This window comes from Populus trichocarpa, chromosome 1, assembly GCF_000002775.5.
Source record: "Populus trichocarpa isolate Nisqually-1 chromosome 1, P.trichocarpa_v4.1, whole genome shotgun sequence".
NCBI classification, from domain to species: domain Eukaryota; kingdom Viridiplantae; phylum Streptophyta; class Magnoliopsida; order Malpighiales; family Salicaceae; genus Populus; species Populus trichocarpa.
In genome coordinates, this window is record NC_037285.2 from 23,140,571 (window position 1) to 23,159,262 (window position 18,692).

General features: G+C 33.9%; 1 protein-coding gene and 1 long non-coding RNA gene across 2 annotated transcripts in view; one reads left to right on the forward strand and one right to left on the reverse strand.

Moving 5' to 3' along the window:
• The window catches only part of LOC127904903 (uncharacterized), a 73,834-nt gene extending 58,900 nt beyond the window's left edge, over positions 1-14,934 (forward strand). The window contains exon 2 of the long non-coding RNA XR_008058333.1: positions 14,537-14,934. This is a non-coding gene — a long non-coding RNA (uncharacterized LOC127904903). The remainder of the gene's footprint in view (positions 1-14,536) is intronic.
• Positions 1-18,045, reverse strand: part of LOC18094931 (thaumatin-like protein 1) — a 72,841-nt gene extending 54,796 nt beyond the window's left edge. Inside the window, exons 1-2 of the mRNA XM_052450012.1 lie at positions 17,960-18,045; positions 16,473-17,349 (exon numbers count right to left, since the gene is read on the reverse strand). Coding sequence (XP_052305972.1) covers positions 16,670-17,349; positions 17,960-18,017 — 738 coding nt within the window. The 5' untranslated portion in view covers positions 18,018-18,045 and the 3' untranslated portion in view covers positions 16,473-16,669. Of the gene's footprint in view, positions 17,350-17,959 lie in introns of the transcript that reaches the window.
• Between the last annotated feature and the right edge of the window lie 647 nt (positions 18,046-18,692).

Sequence of the window (18,692 nt, forward strand, 5' to 3'; positions counted from 1 at the left end):
TTGACGGGTACGTACCATCCTGCAATAAATTAACAAACATCAACAACCCCTTTTGAATTCTTCCTGGAATCCATACTAGGGCTCTGATACCAACTGTAACAGACTCAATTGTACGATTTGATCAACGCTAAAAGATCCCAACTTATGCTCTTAATTTGAGGGTAATTTTTTTTTTGTAAAGAATTCTACCAAAATTTCAGTAGAGTTTCATTTGTATTTAGGACATCCCAAGTTATCGACTACTATCAATTTACTCAATCAACCCATCATCACAAGCTCCCATAATTCTAGACCTTATTTCAATCATCAATATTCAACACCCAATACAATCCACACAATATATATATACCCTACGAATAAGTTCAATATGAACATAGCCCACAAATCATATTATAAAATTTAAAAGAAAAAGGGATACTAACATGTAAAGAGAGAATTTAAAACATAATAAGTATTCTTAAACATTCCAAAAGGGTTAATTACAGGATAACTAATATACTATATGCTGAGCTAAGACTTTTATATAAACATCAAGGTTTACACAAAAGCATACTGCATAATCGCGTTAATTCCATTATGCTTAAGTTAAATTTTTATTTCCCTCAAATTCATTCAAGAACCCTAACTTTCCAAATTTCAAAAATTCAATCAATTAAGGACTTTAAGCCATTAAAAATCAGATCAAAAGTCTTTAGAATGCCTTACCAAGCAAGTAATTAAACTCTAAACACAACCCAATTCAAGCTTCCAACTCCTCTTCTTATTTAATCTTGGTCGAACTTCCCTTCTCCTTTTCTATTCACCTTCACTAGATTTTTCTTCCTTCCAATTAATGCTCACTAAGCTTGGTTAATGTTCCCTCAAGATCTCCTCTTAAGATTTTATGTTTCCTTTACCACTTTTTTCTCTCTCACATGTAAATGGTAGTTTCCCCTTTTTCTTTTTTTCTCTCTTTTTTCTTCTTGCTCGTGCACACACACATGCACACTTATATATATTAACTTTTTACCAAATTTCCTTTATATCCCAAATAGTAAATTTCTTGTTCCCGAGATAAAATTCCTGGATCCTGGTATTTGTCTATATAAACTTTTTATCCGGGTGAATTCGAATTTCATTTAGTTACATACTGATAATTTTATTTCCAGGTAACTCACTCTTAGTAATATTTTATTCACTTTTCTGTATTTTTTTTTGTACTTGGTTTGTTCTAATACTTATTTGGTACTTCTGATAAATCTATTCTATAAGCATTTAGATTGCTTTTCTGCCTAATTTTCAACTGGGGTTTACAAATATAATACACACACACACATGTATAGTATTATTCATTTTATCATTTAATACATGTATACATATTTCAAATATATCTATTACTATTTTATTTTTTGTTGAATATTAAATAACAGTAGAACAATGGATACCAATATGGATATATACTCGAAATCCAATGAATAAAGTATGAATATCTGAATTTTTTACTCGAATAATAATGAGTAGGGTATAGATATAGAAAAACCAAACTCGTAGATATCCATTGCGATCCTTATACATAATTTCAATATATAAAATCAATGCATTAATTCACTTATTTTTATTTTACAAAGATAAAATGATGATAAGTGCAAAATATACATATGTTTTTATTCATTTTACATTATGCTTTTAATGTGTTTTAAGCTTATTTGAGCTCATTGAAAATAATTGTATGAGTTTGGCATGCGTAAGAGACTTGGTGAATTAATTGCTAAAAGATAAGAAATTCTATATTTTATGTTTCGACCCTTGGTTTTTTTTATAGGTTTTTCACCAAGTTGGAGTTACAGAATAAGAACGTGGCTTAATCAAAGTTGAACTACACATATCCAGCTTTTCAGGAAGGTATTATGGGCAGAAATCTAATCTCATTGGAACCGTTAATCAGGTCTGCAAAATCAAGCCAGTATCTTACTTGCAGCAAAATTCTCTACTTTCACACTAGATATTTAAACGGGCATATCTTGAGTTTCAGATATCGATATCAAGAAATTCAAAAGCCCAGATTCATCTAAACATCCAGGGATATAACTTTTATAAAGGGCTCCAAGTCAGATAAAATTGTTTTCAAGATGAAAATCTTGATGCAAGCCGGATGACGAGTTTTGTCTCCTAATCTAATGGGAAACTAACAAGATGGGAATCCTGTCATTTAAAGAAAATCTAATAGGATCATATAGATATTGTCTATAGCCTGTAACCTTCTAGTATTTAGCCTTGATATCTTATCATGAAGGCTGCCACTTAAGATTAAAAAAAATAAGGAGATCAACGTGACAAAGCATAGAGGAAAAAAATGTTCTTTTCCACTGAAATTTTCAGAGAGTTCATCTTTGCTGTTGGAATTTTCAAAGACCATGAGCAACTAATTGTCAATTTCGATTCAAGGGGAATAAACACCTTCTTCATTATCAAGTTGTGAGAAGTAACATTATCATTGTAATTCTTTGAGACACAAGTACTTATTTTTTCTTATTTCAGAATTATGCTATTGATTTCCGCTCAACACAATTGAATTGTTTTGAGATGACATGTATGCTTTCTAGTTTCTTTCGATCCGTAATTGTTGTTAGAGACTGGATTTAGAAGCAAAAGAATTAATTTGATTGTTGCAGCTCTCATCTTAATTTATCAGGGAAGAATAAGTTAAGTTAAATTGTCAAGCTTTTAAACGGTTGCTTAGTATAAATTTGATAGACTTCGCTCTTAAGGTTACTTTTGAAATAATAAGAATTGATTTTCAATATTAAATTTTTTTGATGGTAAGAAATTGATTAGAAAGCTTTGTCTAATTAATTTACTAATAGTCTCCTCGATTCCACTTAGCTTTAAGAGATATCAAATTTATTTGCATGACTTGAAAGAACATTTACTTTTATTTTGATGATCAACAAATTTATAAGAACGAATGTATGGACCTTTTGAATTGAGTTAACAACATATCAATTTTTCAATTTTATTTCTAGAATTTCATTTCTTTAATTATTCAAATCCCCTCATTTTATTTATTTTAGTTTCTTGTAGGAAGATTAAACAAAATTTTCCAAATAAAAACATGCAAAGTGTGTGAGATATTTGTTTTCGGAAGTTAGTTGGATGAATATTATAAGATGGTTGAATATAACCATAAAATTTGAAATTTGAGAATTTTTAGATCATTGTGAAAAATCTTGCAATGAATATTATATGTACCGATCATTTTTATAAAAATAACAATTGACTAATAAACCCAAGATTCTAACCTTAGGCTTTGTCTTTTGGATATTGATTAATAAAGAAAAATAAAAATAAAAATAAAATTGTCCTTGTATTAATTGTTCCTATCAATTGATTAATTAATCCAAGATAGAATGGTCTTATACCAGGTCCTGTCTTTCAGGTGTCGTTTATCAAGTAACGGGATCAATTAATATTTGATCGATGAATTAATTGTTTCTATCAATTACTAATTGACTCATGATGATATGATCTAATATTGGGCTATGTTCTCTTGGTGTCGATAAGTGAATAATAGTACCGATTAATACATGATCTCTAGGATATTAACCAATAAAATTAAGTAGCCCAAGATGGAATGGTTCAATAGTGGCCCTGTTCTTTGGATGCTATGTAATGAATAATATGAATTTTTCAACCCGCAATAAGCCTCATATATAGATGTGCTCATCATTTCCAAATAACCGAGGATTGAAAGGTCAATAGTATAACTTGTTCTTTAAATCTTGTTTAATAAATAATAAGAACAATACATCGAATAACATATATAACAGTTTAGGTGAGCCATAAAAAAACACATTTATCATTGAAAACAAACAACAATGCAGCCTACCTTAATTATGATGTATAGAGTTATGTCTATCTTACCTATTACATAACCAACTCCTTACCAAAACCTTTAAAGACCTGTTAGGGTTTCTAGTTACCATAAATCTAGGTAGTGACTCATTTTTCTTGTTTTACCTTTTTTTCACATAGCTCGCCCCGATGTCCACATGCAATACAAGTTTGACCAAGTGAACCGGGTTGCAAGTTGACCTTTTAAGTCACTCGGGTTTGACTGGATCATTGTCCACTTCTGTTTAGAAGAAAATCAAACCAAAACAAGGTTTTGGGTTAGCAAATCACGAACGCATCCTGTTGGACTAGACCAAGTTTAATGACTATCACTTACATAACCTCTCATAGAAATTGCACTTGGATCTAAGTTTTTTGAGGTAAATTTTTTTATAAAAATAGCACAATTAATTAGTTGCATTGTTAGTAACAACTCAACCATATAAATTACATTACTCTCAACAATACAATTCAATATGTTACACTATTAAGAATATCATAAACCTATTGAAATATATATATTTTTATTTTTATTTAGAATTTTAAATAATTTTTTTCCTCTGCAAATCAAAATAACTAATTTATTGATGTCATTTTATTCTCAATAATTATGATAATTATTAATGAAAATGATTGGTTATAATCAATCTATATTTCAATAGGATTCCTTAACTTATAATTAATTAATAATTATGATAATTATCAATGAAAATCATCGGTTGTGGTCAATTTAAATTTCAACAAGATTTCTTAATAGGTTAGTTGTAGTCAAATTAAATTTCAAAAGAATTCTTTAACTTTGTAGGTTAATTAATAATTATCAATGAAAATAATTAGTTGTAGTTGATATAAATTTTCTTAACTTGGTTAATTAATAATAATCATAATTATCACACCGTGATGAATGCGAGACTCTTCAAAATTAAAGGAAAACAATAATGAAGTCACCACCTAGTAATAAAAAAAACTAGGAATTCTAAAATAGACACTGGTAAGAGATTTAGATATTGAGTTAGTTATGCCTAAGGAAAGATCGATGTCACCCTTACCGTATCCTTTCAAATAAAAGGTTACCTCCATAATGTTTTTTTCCAAATTTATTCTATGCATGCTATTAATTATCTAAATCTATTTCTATTTCTATTTGTGATTTATATTAATAAAAAATTGACGTTCCCTAAAAAAATTATCCTCCATAATTTTTTTCTTAGTGATGTTCCCTCACAAATACCAAGAGTTTTATCCTAATTCTCAAAGGATTACAAGAATGATTTTACTCACAACAAAACTCTCTCAAAGAGTAGATAATACAATTTAAACTCTAGTATCTCCATAGCTCACTTAATAGATAGATGATTTGAAAGTGTTTAAGTGTAGTGAGTATAAGAACAAATACTCTAGTGCTAGAATATGAAGGATCAATTTAACACAACCTTGGAGTATGATAGGATTGATGATTTTTTGTTGGTTTTTTCTTAAAACAACTTTTATAATATGTATATTTGGAATCCTCTTTTACTTTATCTAGAATGAGAGTTATTTAAAAGTTTCCAAAACAAACTAGCCATTTCTAGCCATTGTAAGCCCATTGATTGCTAAAGCGATCGACTGATTTAGATTGGTCAAGCCAATTGGTCGTCTGGTTCCTATAGATTCTTAGATGTTCATCACGAATGAACAAGTGGTACACCAGTTCACTTGGTATTACCAAGTGGTCGACTGGTTCAACTTAAATACTAGATTTTGACAATTTGAACCTGCTGAATTTTGAACCGATACTAATCCTATATATATGCAGAGTGATGTGTTTAAGTTCATTTTAATTGTGCTATTAAGTTAAGATATAAAGATTTATATAATCACTAAAATGAACAATTAATTATTGGATTCTCAAATGTTCTTCACTTGCTTCGGTGGCTAGGTTTCAAAGAAAAAGAAGACTAAGAAATGAACAATTAATAATTAAAATGAACAATTAATTATTAGATTCTCGGCCCAACCAGGGTGGGTTCAACCCACATCATTAGGCTGGGCCCAACCCAATATATTTTTATAATATAATAATAATATTATATATTAAACAAAAAGTTCCAAATTTTTTCAAAAAAACCTTTTAAAAAATTTGTGATTTTTTCACGTATTTTTCTATCAATTTTGATTAATATTGGTTTGTATTTTTATATTGTAAAAATACAAATCTGGTATTAAAATATATAATTTTCTTTGAAATGTTGCATATATATATATATATATATATATATATATATATATATATATATATATATATATATAAATTTCATATCGTATTTTCATGAAAAATAAAATTAAAAAAAAAAGTGTTAGCATACATTTTGAGCTTTAATAACCAGTTTATTAAAGCCATGACAACTAGGCCTATATTTTAAAAATACAAAAAAAAAAATATTTTGTTTTCTTTTAGTATCTGAGATTACAAACTTTTATTTATAGACATTAGAATGATTAGGTTTTTACCGATATTAAAAATATAGTTCTTTTATATATAGATATTAGAACGGTTAGGTTTTTACTCGATAAGATTATGATCTTCTTACTGAGGAGAATATTTTTTAAACCTTTGATAGACCAACAATTAGAAAACACAACAATACTCTAGTTATATTAGACAATCAAACCATGTTAAAAACAGAGTTTACAATTCCTGTCATTATTAGTGTATGTCATTGGCAGCTGCTCTTAGTAGTCGAAGGGAGTAGTTGTTGTTGGCCTAGGATTCAAGCAACAATACACCTAAAAAGAGAGGTGAATTAAGTGTTCCACTAATAATAACAAATATTGAAATTAATTCAATTAAACACAATTAACGAACAATATAATTAAATTGCGTAAAGTAGAGAGCAAAGAGATAGGAATTGTAAACTCTATTTTTAACATGGTTTGACAAGTCTATATCCACATCTCAAGCACCCAAATTGGTCTTGTGTATTTTGTTCTTTCACTAGTCCAAATTGAAGATTACAATTGTCACTTGATGAATCCACACCAAGATTTTACACTACTTGAAGATATTTTTTTTTGACAGTTTGAACTTACTGAATCTTGAATCGATACTAATCCTATATATATACAGAGTGAAGTGTTTGAGTTCATTTTAATTATGCTACTAAATTAAAATATAAATATTTACACAATTACTAAAATAATCAGTTAATTCTTAGATTCTAATTTGATCTTCATTTGCTTCGGTGGCTAGGTTTTAGAGAAGAAGAAGGCTATTTTTTATTTCTACACTTTCACTCCATTTTTTTTTTCTTTCTCTATCTTAAATTTTTCTTCAAGGGTTGCTAGGGTTTCTTACCCACTCCTTTTCTTTTCCTTCTAATTTTTCTATGGAGGCTAGAGTTTTTTTTAACAATCATATCCTTTGATTTCTTTGGGTCGATTTTGACCCTTCATTGTTGTTGTATATTTGGGACAAAATGCTCGTCTTCTATAAAGCTCACACCAAATCTTAATCATAAAGAGTGGGGATGAGAGAGAGAGAAAAGAAGAAGAAGAAGAAGAAAACGGGGCTGAAAAACTTCACTGCCACTTTTCAAAATCAGACGACCCGTTTCCTTTCAAAGGTTAGCCAAAAAGTTCCCATACACACCCATTAGCGAGCTTCTTCTTTACCAAAACAAAAACCTAAAATAATTAGATCATCATTTTCAAACCACCTTCTAGATATAACTGGAAACAAAAAAACAATACAGCCTCTCTCATCAGCGCTGCCTCTTTCGCCACCCTCGAGTTACTATCATGCCCCACGTTGACTCAAGGAACCATAGCCGCTGTGATGTGCCGTGAATGATTCGAAAATCGGCAACAATGAATCTGACGAAAATGGATGAAGGATGGGTCTGGTTGTGTTGTCTTTCTTTTGGTGTTTAGGCTGGATTATAGTGATTTCAAGGTAAATAAGATGGAGGATATACTAGAATGATACTTTGATAAGTCGATCTGGACGCCACAAAGATCAATCTAGGATTTCGACGCCACACTCTTTGTGATTGAAGAGTGATAAGTCAGGTAGGGTTCTTCACAAAATCAATTTGGAAGAACAACTCTTAATTCTGTGAATTAAGTTTCAAATCTTGGCCAAAAGTTCTTTATTACATATTCTGATACTATATTTATAATTGGAACATCCCTCCAAAGTTAGGAATAATTCAACATGGCAGAAGTCAAGCCTAAAAAACAGACTTTGACAAACTAACCTAGACAAATTAACTAGCACACGTTTTTTGACCTTTCTAACATAAACAGACCAAATTTAAAACAACCATATCTTCTTATACAAAAGTCCAATGCAATCATGGTTGGACAATCTAGAAAGAACACGTTCTGAACTTGAAATCCACCTAGATTAGTCTTGTTTTCACATGCAATGGATGACTTCAAATTCGGGTTCAAATTCATTTGCTGTTCTGACCATAAACAGCATAAATTCCTTCACTTATTTGCATATCAACCCAATTTCGAGTAGCCCAGCATCAAAAGAACAATTAAGGGCTTTTCTCATCTCCAAGTTCCAATTGTAGGCAAATAAACATCCTTGAACCAATTTCAAACTGATTGCTAATTTTTAACTCTGACGCAACTTCAATCATTCCAATTTGACTCGTCAAGGCCCTTTGTAGTTGTTTCGCTCTCGCTCTTGTCATTGGACCATCTGAATCCTCTTGTACATTAGTTTTAGCTTTACAAGATGGATTATAATTCTCATGATGCACATCATCAGCCCCGGGTTGAAAATGATTTGTCCTCAAATCAGAATCGTCATCGTCATCCAAGTATGGAGTCAAGTCTTTCACATTAAAAGTAGCTGATACGTTGTAATTACCAGGAAGATCTACTTTATACGCATTGTCATTCACCTTCTCTATAATCCAAAATGGACCATCAGCTCTTGGCATCAACTTGGACTTACGTTTGCTTGGGAATCTGCCCTTGCTAATATGAATCCAAACAAGATCTCCAGGTTCAAACCTAACCATTTTCCGCCCCTTGTTAGCCTGTTTAGCATACTTTATCGTTTTCTCCTCAATATGTAATCGAACATGCTCATGTAGTTTCTTCATCAATTCTACCTTTCTAATTCCATCCATAGATGTCCTCTCATCAATTGGAATATGAATAAGATCAATAGGAACACAAGGATTAAAGCCATACACAACCTCAAATGGTGAAAATTTTGTAGCCCCATGCACACTACGATTATATGCAAACTCCACAATAGGCAAACAAGTATCCCAACTCTTCAAATTCTTATGTATAACAGCTCGTAACAAAGAAGATAAAGTTCGGTTTACTACCTCAGTTTGTCCATCAGTTTGTGGATGACATGCCGTACTGAAAAGTAACTTCGTTCCAAGCTTCCTCCAAAGAGTCTTCTAAAAGTGGCTTAAGAACTTTGTATCACGATCAGAGACAATGCTTTTAGGAACTCCATGCAAACGAACAATCTCTTGAAAGAACAAATCAGCAACATGTACTGCATCATCAGTTTTGTTGCAAGGAATGAAATGAGACATTTTGGAGAATCGATCAACCACGACCATTATTGAATCCTTTCCACGCTGTGTTCTTGGTAACCCAAGTACAAAGTCCATGCTAACATCCATCCATGGTTGCTCTGGAATAGGCAATGGCATATACAGTCCATATGCATTCTCTTTACCCTTAGCTTTCTTGCAAATAGCACATCTCTCAATCACCTTGTGCACATCCCGTAACATGCTAGGCCAAAAGAAATGTTCTTTCAGCAGCTCATAAGTCTTCTTCTCCCCAAAATGACCACTAAGACCACCACCATGAGCCTCTCGCACAAGCAACTCCCGTAACGATCCTGAAGGAATACACATTCTGCCCATTTTGAACAAGTAACCTTCATGCATAAAGAACCCATCACAAGCTCCCTTTGCACATTCAACAACCACATTAGCAAAGTAGGAATCATTAGCATACTGTTCCTTCACTTGTTCAAAACCCATCAGCTTTGCATTCAACATAGAGATCAGTGCAAACCTCCTAGAAAGAGCATCAGCAACCATATTAACTTGCCCTTTCTTGTACTTTATGACATAAGGAAATGACTCCATAAACTCCACCCATTTAGCATGTCTGCGATTCAGCTTGCTTTGCCCCTTAAGATACTTCAAGGATTCATGATCAGTATGTATAACAAATTCTTTAGGCAACAAGTAGTGTTGCCATACCTCTAGAGCCCGAATCAAAGCATAGAACTCCTTGTCGTAAATAGAGTAGTTCAAACGTGCTCCATTTAACTTTTCACTGAAGAATGCAATCGGCCTCTTTTCTTGCAGCAAGACAGCCCCAATTCCAACTCCGGAAGCATCGCACTCTATTTCGAATGTTTTAGCAAAGTCTGGAAGTGCTAAAACTGGAGCAGTACACAACTTCTCCTTAATTATCTCAAAAGCTTTCTGCGCATCTTCACTCCATCTAAAGTCGTTCCCTTTTTTCAAGCATTCTGTCATAGGAGCAACAATAGAGCTGAAGTCTTTCACAAATCGCCTGTAGAAAGAAGCTAAACCATGGAAACTCCTCACATCAGCGATACTAGCAGGTTTTGGCCAGTCCCGAATTTCCTCAATTTTCTCCTCATCAACCTTAACTCCCCTGCTAGAGATAATATACCCAAGAAACACGACACTTTCTTTACAGAAGTAACACTTTGTGAGTTTCCCATACAACTTAGAATCTCGCAAAGTTTCAAACACAACTCTAAGATGCTTCATATGATCATCAAAGGTCTTGCTATACACCAGGATATCATCAAAATATACTACAACAAACAGCCCAATATACTTCCTCAAAACATGATTCATAAGCCTCATAAATGTACTAGGCGCATTAGATAACCCAAACGGCATTACCATCCATTCATATAACCCCTGTTTAGTTTTAAATGTTGTTTTCCATTCATCTCCTTCTTTCATTCTAATTTGGTGATAACCACTCATCAAATCGACTTTAGAAAACAATGCAGCTCCATGCAACTCATCAAGCAAATCATCAAGTCTGGGTATAGGAAATCGATACTTAACTGTTATTTTGTTGATAGCGCGGCTGTCCATACACATCCTCATGGTACCATCTTTCTTCGGTACAAGCAAAGTAGGTACGGAACATGGACTAAGTGATTCTCGCTCATAGCCCTTCTCTAAGAGCTCACCAACCTGCCTTTGAATCTCTTTTGCTTCCTCTGGATTACATATGTATGCTGGTCTGTTAGGAAGTGAAGCTCCCGGCACCAAATCAATTTGATGCTCAATTCCACGAATATGTGGTAACCCTTTAGGTAATTCATCTGGAAACACATCTTTAAATTCTTCAAGCAATTCTTTAATCTGTATTGGTAAGTCCAATCCTTCTACTTGTAGTAATTGCTTTGCCCAGATCATGAAAACGGCCCCTGCTGAAGCTAATGCTTGTTTGATGTCTCCTTTTTTGGCTAACAACAGCCCCTTACGTGATTTCACCTCCTTTTGTTGGCTTCGTATTTGATCCTCTCTAACCTGTTGAGAACTCAATGGTAACAAGTTCACCTTCTTTCCATTCAACATAAAAGAATAAGTGTTCTTTCGTCCATTGTAGGTCACATCCTTATCAAATTGCCATGGACGACCCAACAACAAATGGCTAGCTGACATCGGCGCAACGTCACACAAAACCTCGTCATGATAGGTTTTAATGGAAAAAGGTACACGAACTTGCTATGTCACCCGAATCTCCCCATTCTCATTCAGCCATCGCAAACTGTACGGCCTGGGATGTGGAAGGGTAGTTAAACCCAATTTCTCCACCAAGGTAGTTGACGCAATATTAGTGCAACTTCCATTGTCAATGATCATCCCACACACCTTATCTTGAATCTGACATCGAGTATGAAAGATGTTCTCGCGTTGCTCATCACTAACGTCAATTTGTGCATTCAGAACCCGTTGCACAACCAATAAATCTCCCTTCACTGGTTCAAAATCCTCTTCTTGTTCAGCCACTTGTACCTCATCTTCATCTTCAGTTTCAACCTCATCTCCACTGATCAGCTCTCCATGATCCCCATGCAAAATCATCACCCTTTTATTTGGACATTCTGAAGCAATGTGCCCATGTCCTAAGCACTTGAAGCACTTGATGTCCCGAGACCTCCTAGGATGTTGAGGTTCTGTCACCTTCTCCTTTCCCTTCAAAGAATCAGAACTGGTATTCCCCTTAGTAAACTCCACCTTCTCATCTCGTTTAAGTGTGCTCCATGTTCGTGTAGGTGTAGAAATAGCCCTTGTTGTGCTTGACGTAGTTACACCAGTTCGGACACCTCCTCGTTTCTGCTGCCTCTCTACTCGAGTTGCAAGCTTTATAACTTCCTCAAGGAAGATGTACGGCTGTAATTCAACAACATTAGCTATGTCCTTCCTCAACCCTCCAAGAAATCTAGCTATTGTTTGCTCTTGGGGTTCCATCAATTCACATCGAATCAGCAGCAACTCAAACTCTTTCACATACTCTTCCACGCTCAAAGATCCTTGTCGCAAAGTTTGAAGTCTGATGTATAGCTCCTGTTTATAGTAATCAGGAACAAATCTCTTCTTCATCACTCTTTTCATAGTTGCCCACGTTATAATCTCCTCTTCTCCATCCCTTCTCCTCTGAATCTTCAAGTTTTCTCACCATAAAAGAGCATAATCTGTAAACTCAAGTGCTGCCACCTTGCACTTCCTTTCTTTAGAATATTCATACCATTCAAACACCTTTTCAACCTTCTGAATCCACTCCAAGTATTCCTCAGGTGAACTACTTCCTCTAAACGGTGGAATCTTAAGTTTGAGACCATTAGGAGGATTATAATTCTGCCTTCTTGGTCTGCCCCTATTGTTGGCCTCATCATCCCCATTTGGATCTTCGTCAGCTTCTATAATATCATTTCGTGGCACCCTAAGTGCTTGCCTTTGTTGGGGTTGCAAATTATGTCTTTGCATCATTTGCATAAGGGTATTCAACTGTTCACGAATTCCAGTCATTTCATCCCGAATCTCAGCATGAGATCGTTGTAAGCCCATAACCTGTGCCTGTTCCAAACTTAACCCTTTTGGCAAATCTTCTTTATCTCCAGCCATAATTAAGTTTATCAACCTTAATTCCAGCAAGCCTTTCTTCTGTTTTTGGCTCCTGCCTTAGATCGCAACTGATACTCTGATACCAGATGACGTGCCGTGAATGATTCGAAAATCGGCAACAATGAATCTGACGAAAATGGATGAAGGATGGGTCTGGTTGTGTTGTCTTTCTTTTGGTGTTTAGGCTGGATTATAGTGATTTCAAGGTAAATAAGATGGAGGATATACTAGAATGATACTTTGATAAGTCGATCTGGACGCCACAAAGATCAATCTAGGATTTCGACGCCACACTCTTTGTGATTGAAGAGTGATAAGTCAGGTAGGGTTCTTCACAAAATCAATTTGGAAGAACAACTCTTAATTCTGTGAATTAAGTTTCAAATCTTGGCCAAAAGTTCTTTATTACATATTTTGATACTATATTTATAATTGGAACATCCCTCCAAAGTTAGGAATAATTCAACATGGCAGAAGTCAAGCCCAAAAAACAGACTTTGACAAACTAACCTAGACAAATTAACTAGCACACGTTTTTTGACCTTTCTAACATAAACAGACCAAATTTAAAACAACCATATCTTCTTATACAAAAGTCCAATGCAATCATGGTTGGACAATCTAGAAAGAACACGTTCTGAACTTGAAATCCACCTAGATTAGTCTTGTTTTCACATGCAATGGATGACTTCAAATTCGGGTTCAAATTCATTTGCTGTTCTGACCATAAACAGCATAAATTCCTTCACTTATTTGCATATCAACCCAATTTCGAGTAGCCCAGCATCAAAAGAACAATTAAGGGCTTTTCTCATCTCCAAGTTCCAATTGTAGGCAAATAAACATCCTTGAACCAATTTCAAACTGATTGCTAATTTTTAACTCTGACGCAGCTTCAATCATTCCAATTTGACTCGTCAAGGCCCTTTGTAGTTGTTTCGCTCTCGCTCTTGTCATTGGACCATCTGAATCCTCTTGTACATTAGTTTTAGCTTTACAAGATGGATTATAATTCCCATGATGCACATCACGCTGCTTCCACAGTACCATTAACCTGAGGTGTTCATTACCGGAATCATAACCCAAGGCAGGCCAGGAGCCCACTCACATCGTCCATGTGCATCTTCAGCGTGGTCGTTCTACTTTCTTGCCTCTTACCTCTCTGGACTTAGCTTTATTCAAGCACTAGCCACTCAAAAAAAGAGTGAAGAAGAGGTACGGGATATCCAGTGGAGCTATCTCCGTCATAATCACTCAAGGTATAAAGCTTCTACCTATTCTCATTTAGTTGTAATCTTTTACATGTGCATGCTACTGCAAAGGCAAGCTCCAGTTTTTCCTTTATGTGCTATGAAGTTAACATATAGTGTTGTAAGGTGTGTGGATCTTTTAAGTCCTAACCTGGTCACGGGTGTTCTTTCACTTGCTACGGATACTGAAGGGGACGGGGTGTGATTTTTGCTTCAAACGCATATGGTCTTGAAAACTTGATTGCATGTCCTAAGGTCATGTTAAGACCTTGCCTAGTTAATTAAGAATGCTCTTACCCAAGGTTAAAGTTCAAGAACGGTATGAGAAGGTGGAAAAAGATGTTGATAACTATAGGGGTCATAGGTTTCCCTTCTTTTTTTTTTTTTTTTTTTTTTTTGTCTTTAGAAAATAAAAATACATAGGACTGTCAGGGAGTTTTTCCATACCATGCTTGGGCTTTGGATGTATGTTTCCTTGACATGAGATGATTGCTACCTTGCTTTAGATCCCTTGTTAACGATGATGCATGAACCAGGCATGGAAATCTTCAATGACTATCGTGCATGATTTTTATGTTCAAAAGATCCAGTCCTCTAGCTGTGCATAATTATTGGCCAAGCCGTAAATAAAATGATTTTTGGTTGAAGAAGAATCGGTATGTGGAAGGGTTTCTGGTTCATTTCTTCTTACTGTCCCATGGCTTTTCGTTAATGCTAGTACAGCTATATTTCTCTTTTCTAAAGTTAAGTAGGTTGATATCTAGAAATAGGTTTATCACGGGTTTAAGAATATCAAAGAAAAGAAAAGAAAAGAAAAGAAGCTAAAAAAAAATAATTTTAATTATTTTTCATGTTTTGAAGAGCGTTTTTGCAATTAATTTTTCATTCTTTACCCTTTTATATTTAAAAACAAGTTTATTAAAACCACATGTATCTGGTCTTAGTTTGAAAAAACTAAAAATATTAATTTATTTATTTTAATACAATGAATTATGAGTTTATACGTAAAATATATTCTCAATATTAAAAAAAACAAATGCAAAACATGTTTTGGCTCTAGAATAATCAGAATTATCCCATAAAGCCATGGTTTTCTCTACTCGGATAGACCTTTTTTAACCAATAGACAAATCAATGATTAGAAAAAGAAAATAGTGCCCTAGTAATAATCAGAAAATAAACAATGCAACTTATCTTAGGTATGATAACTAGAGGTGATGATAATGTCCATCCTATACACAACTTGTCCCTTATCCAAACTTTGAAGACTAGTTATGATTTTTAGTGATCAAAATACAAGATGACGACTTTAAATATTTTTTATTTATAAAGGACAAGAAGTCCATGTTCTTTCCACACCACACCAAAGTCCTGAACTAGGAGGATGATCACAATGATACCACATCTGTGCTACATTCAACATTGTACTTTTCATGAGTTATCCTTTCTATTTTTCAATTACTTTGATCCAAATAATGTGTTACCCTCTCAACATTCTTAAAAGTTAACATGTACTTTTACTAATTGATCTAACTATGAATGTGGTGTGATGTAAATGAGTATACAAGATTAAACGTATGGAAGATGGGACTTTTAAGGACTACAAAACATGTTTGGTGGCCAATGGCTACTATCAACAAAAAAAGGTTTGATTTTCAAGAGACATTTAGTCTAGTGGGAAAGCCTTGCACTATTCAGACAATGCTTGATATTAGTGATACTTGAGGTTGGTCGGCTTATTAGATTGATATCTATATACATACATACATACTACTTTTCTTAATTTTCTTGATTCAGATGTGTTTATTACCCAGCCTCTTGACTTTACTAATTATCAATTCCCAAACTATATTTGCAAATTAAAACATTTTTTTTTATGGTTTAAAACAAGCACCTCATGCATGGATTGATTGCTTAGTGAATTCTTAGTTTCTCAATGAATTTTATATTTTCAAATTTTTAAGTGAATCCAAGTTATATGATCGTGATAACTAAAAAAAAATGAGCTAAATTTATTTATAAAATTAGCATTGCATGCTTAGATTTAAAATCAGTAAAAAATCTCATAGAAAGATTAGCACCTGACAAGTTAACTCGGGAAACAAATTAAGGTAACAACAATGTTTTGAAATTGAATTCGACACTAGGTCTACTTAGTACATATAAGTTGAAGGACTGCTACCTTGACCAATGAACTGAAAATATCGTTAATTTATAATGAATGGCATACACCATACAGTTTTACCATATCAACAGCATGAAAATTGATAATCGATCCTTTAGGGATATTATTCCATTTCTTTATTAATTATCATAAAAACATTTATTAAATGTGTTGTCGTCCAACTCTTTCCATAAAAAGAAAGAGTTGTGAACCACCAAATTTGATCATGGACAAAAGGTAATCAAATAGTTGCCTCCACTAGGACAAGTAAACGTGCTCGATTTATCATCATAAGCATAACTATAAGCTTGAGGACACTGCTGCTTGAAAGTCATCGAATATTGGGTAGGAGGACATTTGTCAGGTGTACTGTACTCTCCTGTGCAGCAGAACTGCGGCTGGTGAAATTCCAAACACGCGCTCTTGCAGGCAATCACAGTCCCATCTGCCCCCTTCACTGCTAATCTAGGATCACAAACAGCATTCACGTTAGCTGCACAGCTTGTAGTAGGGCAGCCAGTAGAACCTCCTTGCGGGGTTACCGAAATTGGGGTGTTAAAGCCATCAACAAGGCTTATATCGTAAAAATCTTTCCCACCATCACCTCTTAGAGTAAATTCTGCGAAGGATGCTGGTGGGATCGCACCGGCTCCATTGCATTCTATGACACCAGAGGCACAGTCAGCAGTAGCACAAACAAACTTTCCGGAGGCATCTGTAGAGCATTGAGTTCTGGCCCACAAGCGACCAGACCATGTTGCAGGGACACTTAGCGAAGATGAAGCACCTGTTGCCAATGTGAGGCCAGTTGAAGATATAGGCGGACGGCCAGCAGCCGTTAGAGTTCCTGGCCAGACTGTGTATGGACAGTTGTTTTTGACGACGAAAGTCACAGATTGAGCTCCTGCATGCGTGCAAGCTGCGCAAGATTTATTTTTGTTGATATCAATAATTAAATCTTGGTCCATTCAAAGAAAATTTTAAACAGTCATGGTTCACGAGTAAGTCATGGTTCACGAGTAAACTGACTCGAAAATATTTTTATTATCAAATAAAAACACAAACTCTTGTTTCATGCTAATTTATGTGAATCTATTTTTTTTTTCATATAAAAAGAATAGGACTTGAATCTAAGACTTGGCCTTCGTTTTCTCTACGGGACTAAACGTCCGTACATAATTCAATATTTAAAATCTTGCATTAATTCACTTATTTTTCTTTTAAAAAGATAACATAACCCAGGTTTATTTTTTAATATATTTTTTTCTTTTTTGTTTTTTATCCGGAAACTCCCTCCTGGATATGTTTATTGGATTCACGAAATCCATTGAATAATGAAAAAGTAATTAATATTGCATATGCAAACAGAAAATATATATGCAAGCTGCGCAATATTGCATATGCACACAGAAAATATATATGTAAGAGCAAGCAGACTAATCAAAGTGAATAACATGCACAATAGAGTTTTGCATGCAAGAATCTAATATATGTAATATTGTAAAAGTACTTGCCATAGAGGAAGATGACGAGGGTGAAGGTAATTATAGCAAAGGGCATACGACTCCCCATTGCCGAGATTTGAGGTAAGCAAGAAACACTCTATGAACCCGTTTAGCTACGTGGTGGCGTCCACGTTTCCTGCAGCTAAATTGTGCAAGCTGTTTGGTTAAGTAACAACTGCTTATTACTATACATGGGGCCCATGCAATACAGCGTTTGAAACGCAGGAACAAAGGAAGCAGCTAGGAGCTGCTTCCTGCACGTTGCAAGAAAAGAACCATGCTTCACTGTTCAGTGAACAGTGGATGCATGGCTCCACTGTTCACTGAACAATTTTTTTTTTTTAATCAGTTCAGTTAATTAATTTCACTCGTACTGAACGTGAACAACAATTTTTTTTTTTTGTTTTTTTTTAAAAATTAGTTTAAGGTGCATTACATTTACTTGTACTATAATCTCAATTTTATTTATGATAATATTTTACCTAATTTTGTAGTTTTTGTCGGATGAATTTTGTACGTAATGGAATTGTAGATAGTTTAATGAAACAATAATTTTTTTTTATATATAAAGTATGATTTATTTCACGATGTAATAACAATAGTTAACTCCATAATATTTAAATTAAAAACCATCAATATTAATATATATTTTGTAAAATTATTTTATAACCTCAATTTCAAAAGCACTTTTAACCAAACACATTAAACTACTTTTTCTTCAACCTCAATTTCAACCACAGTT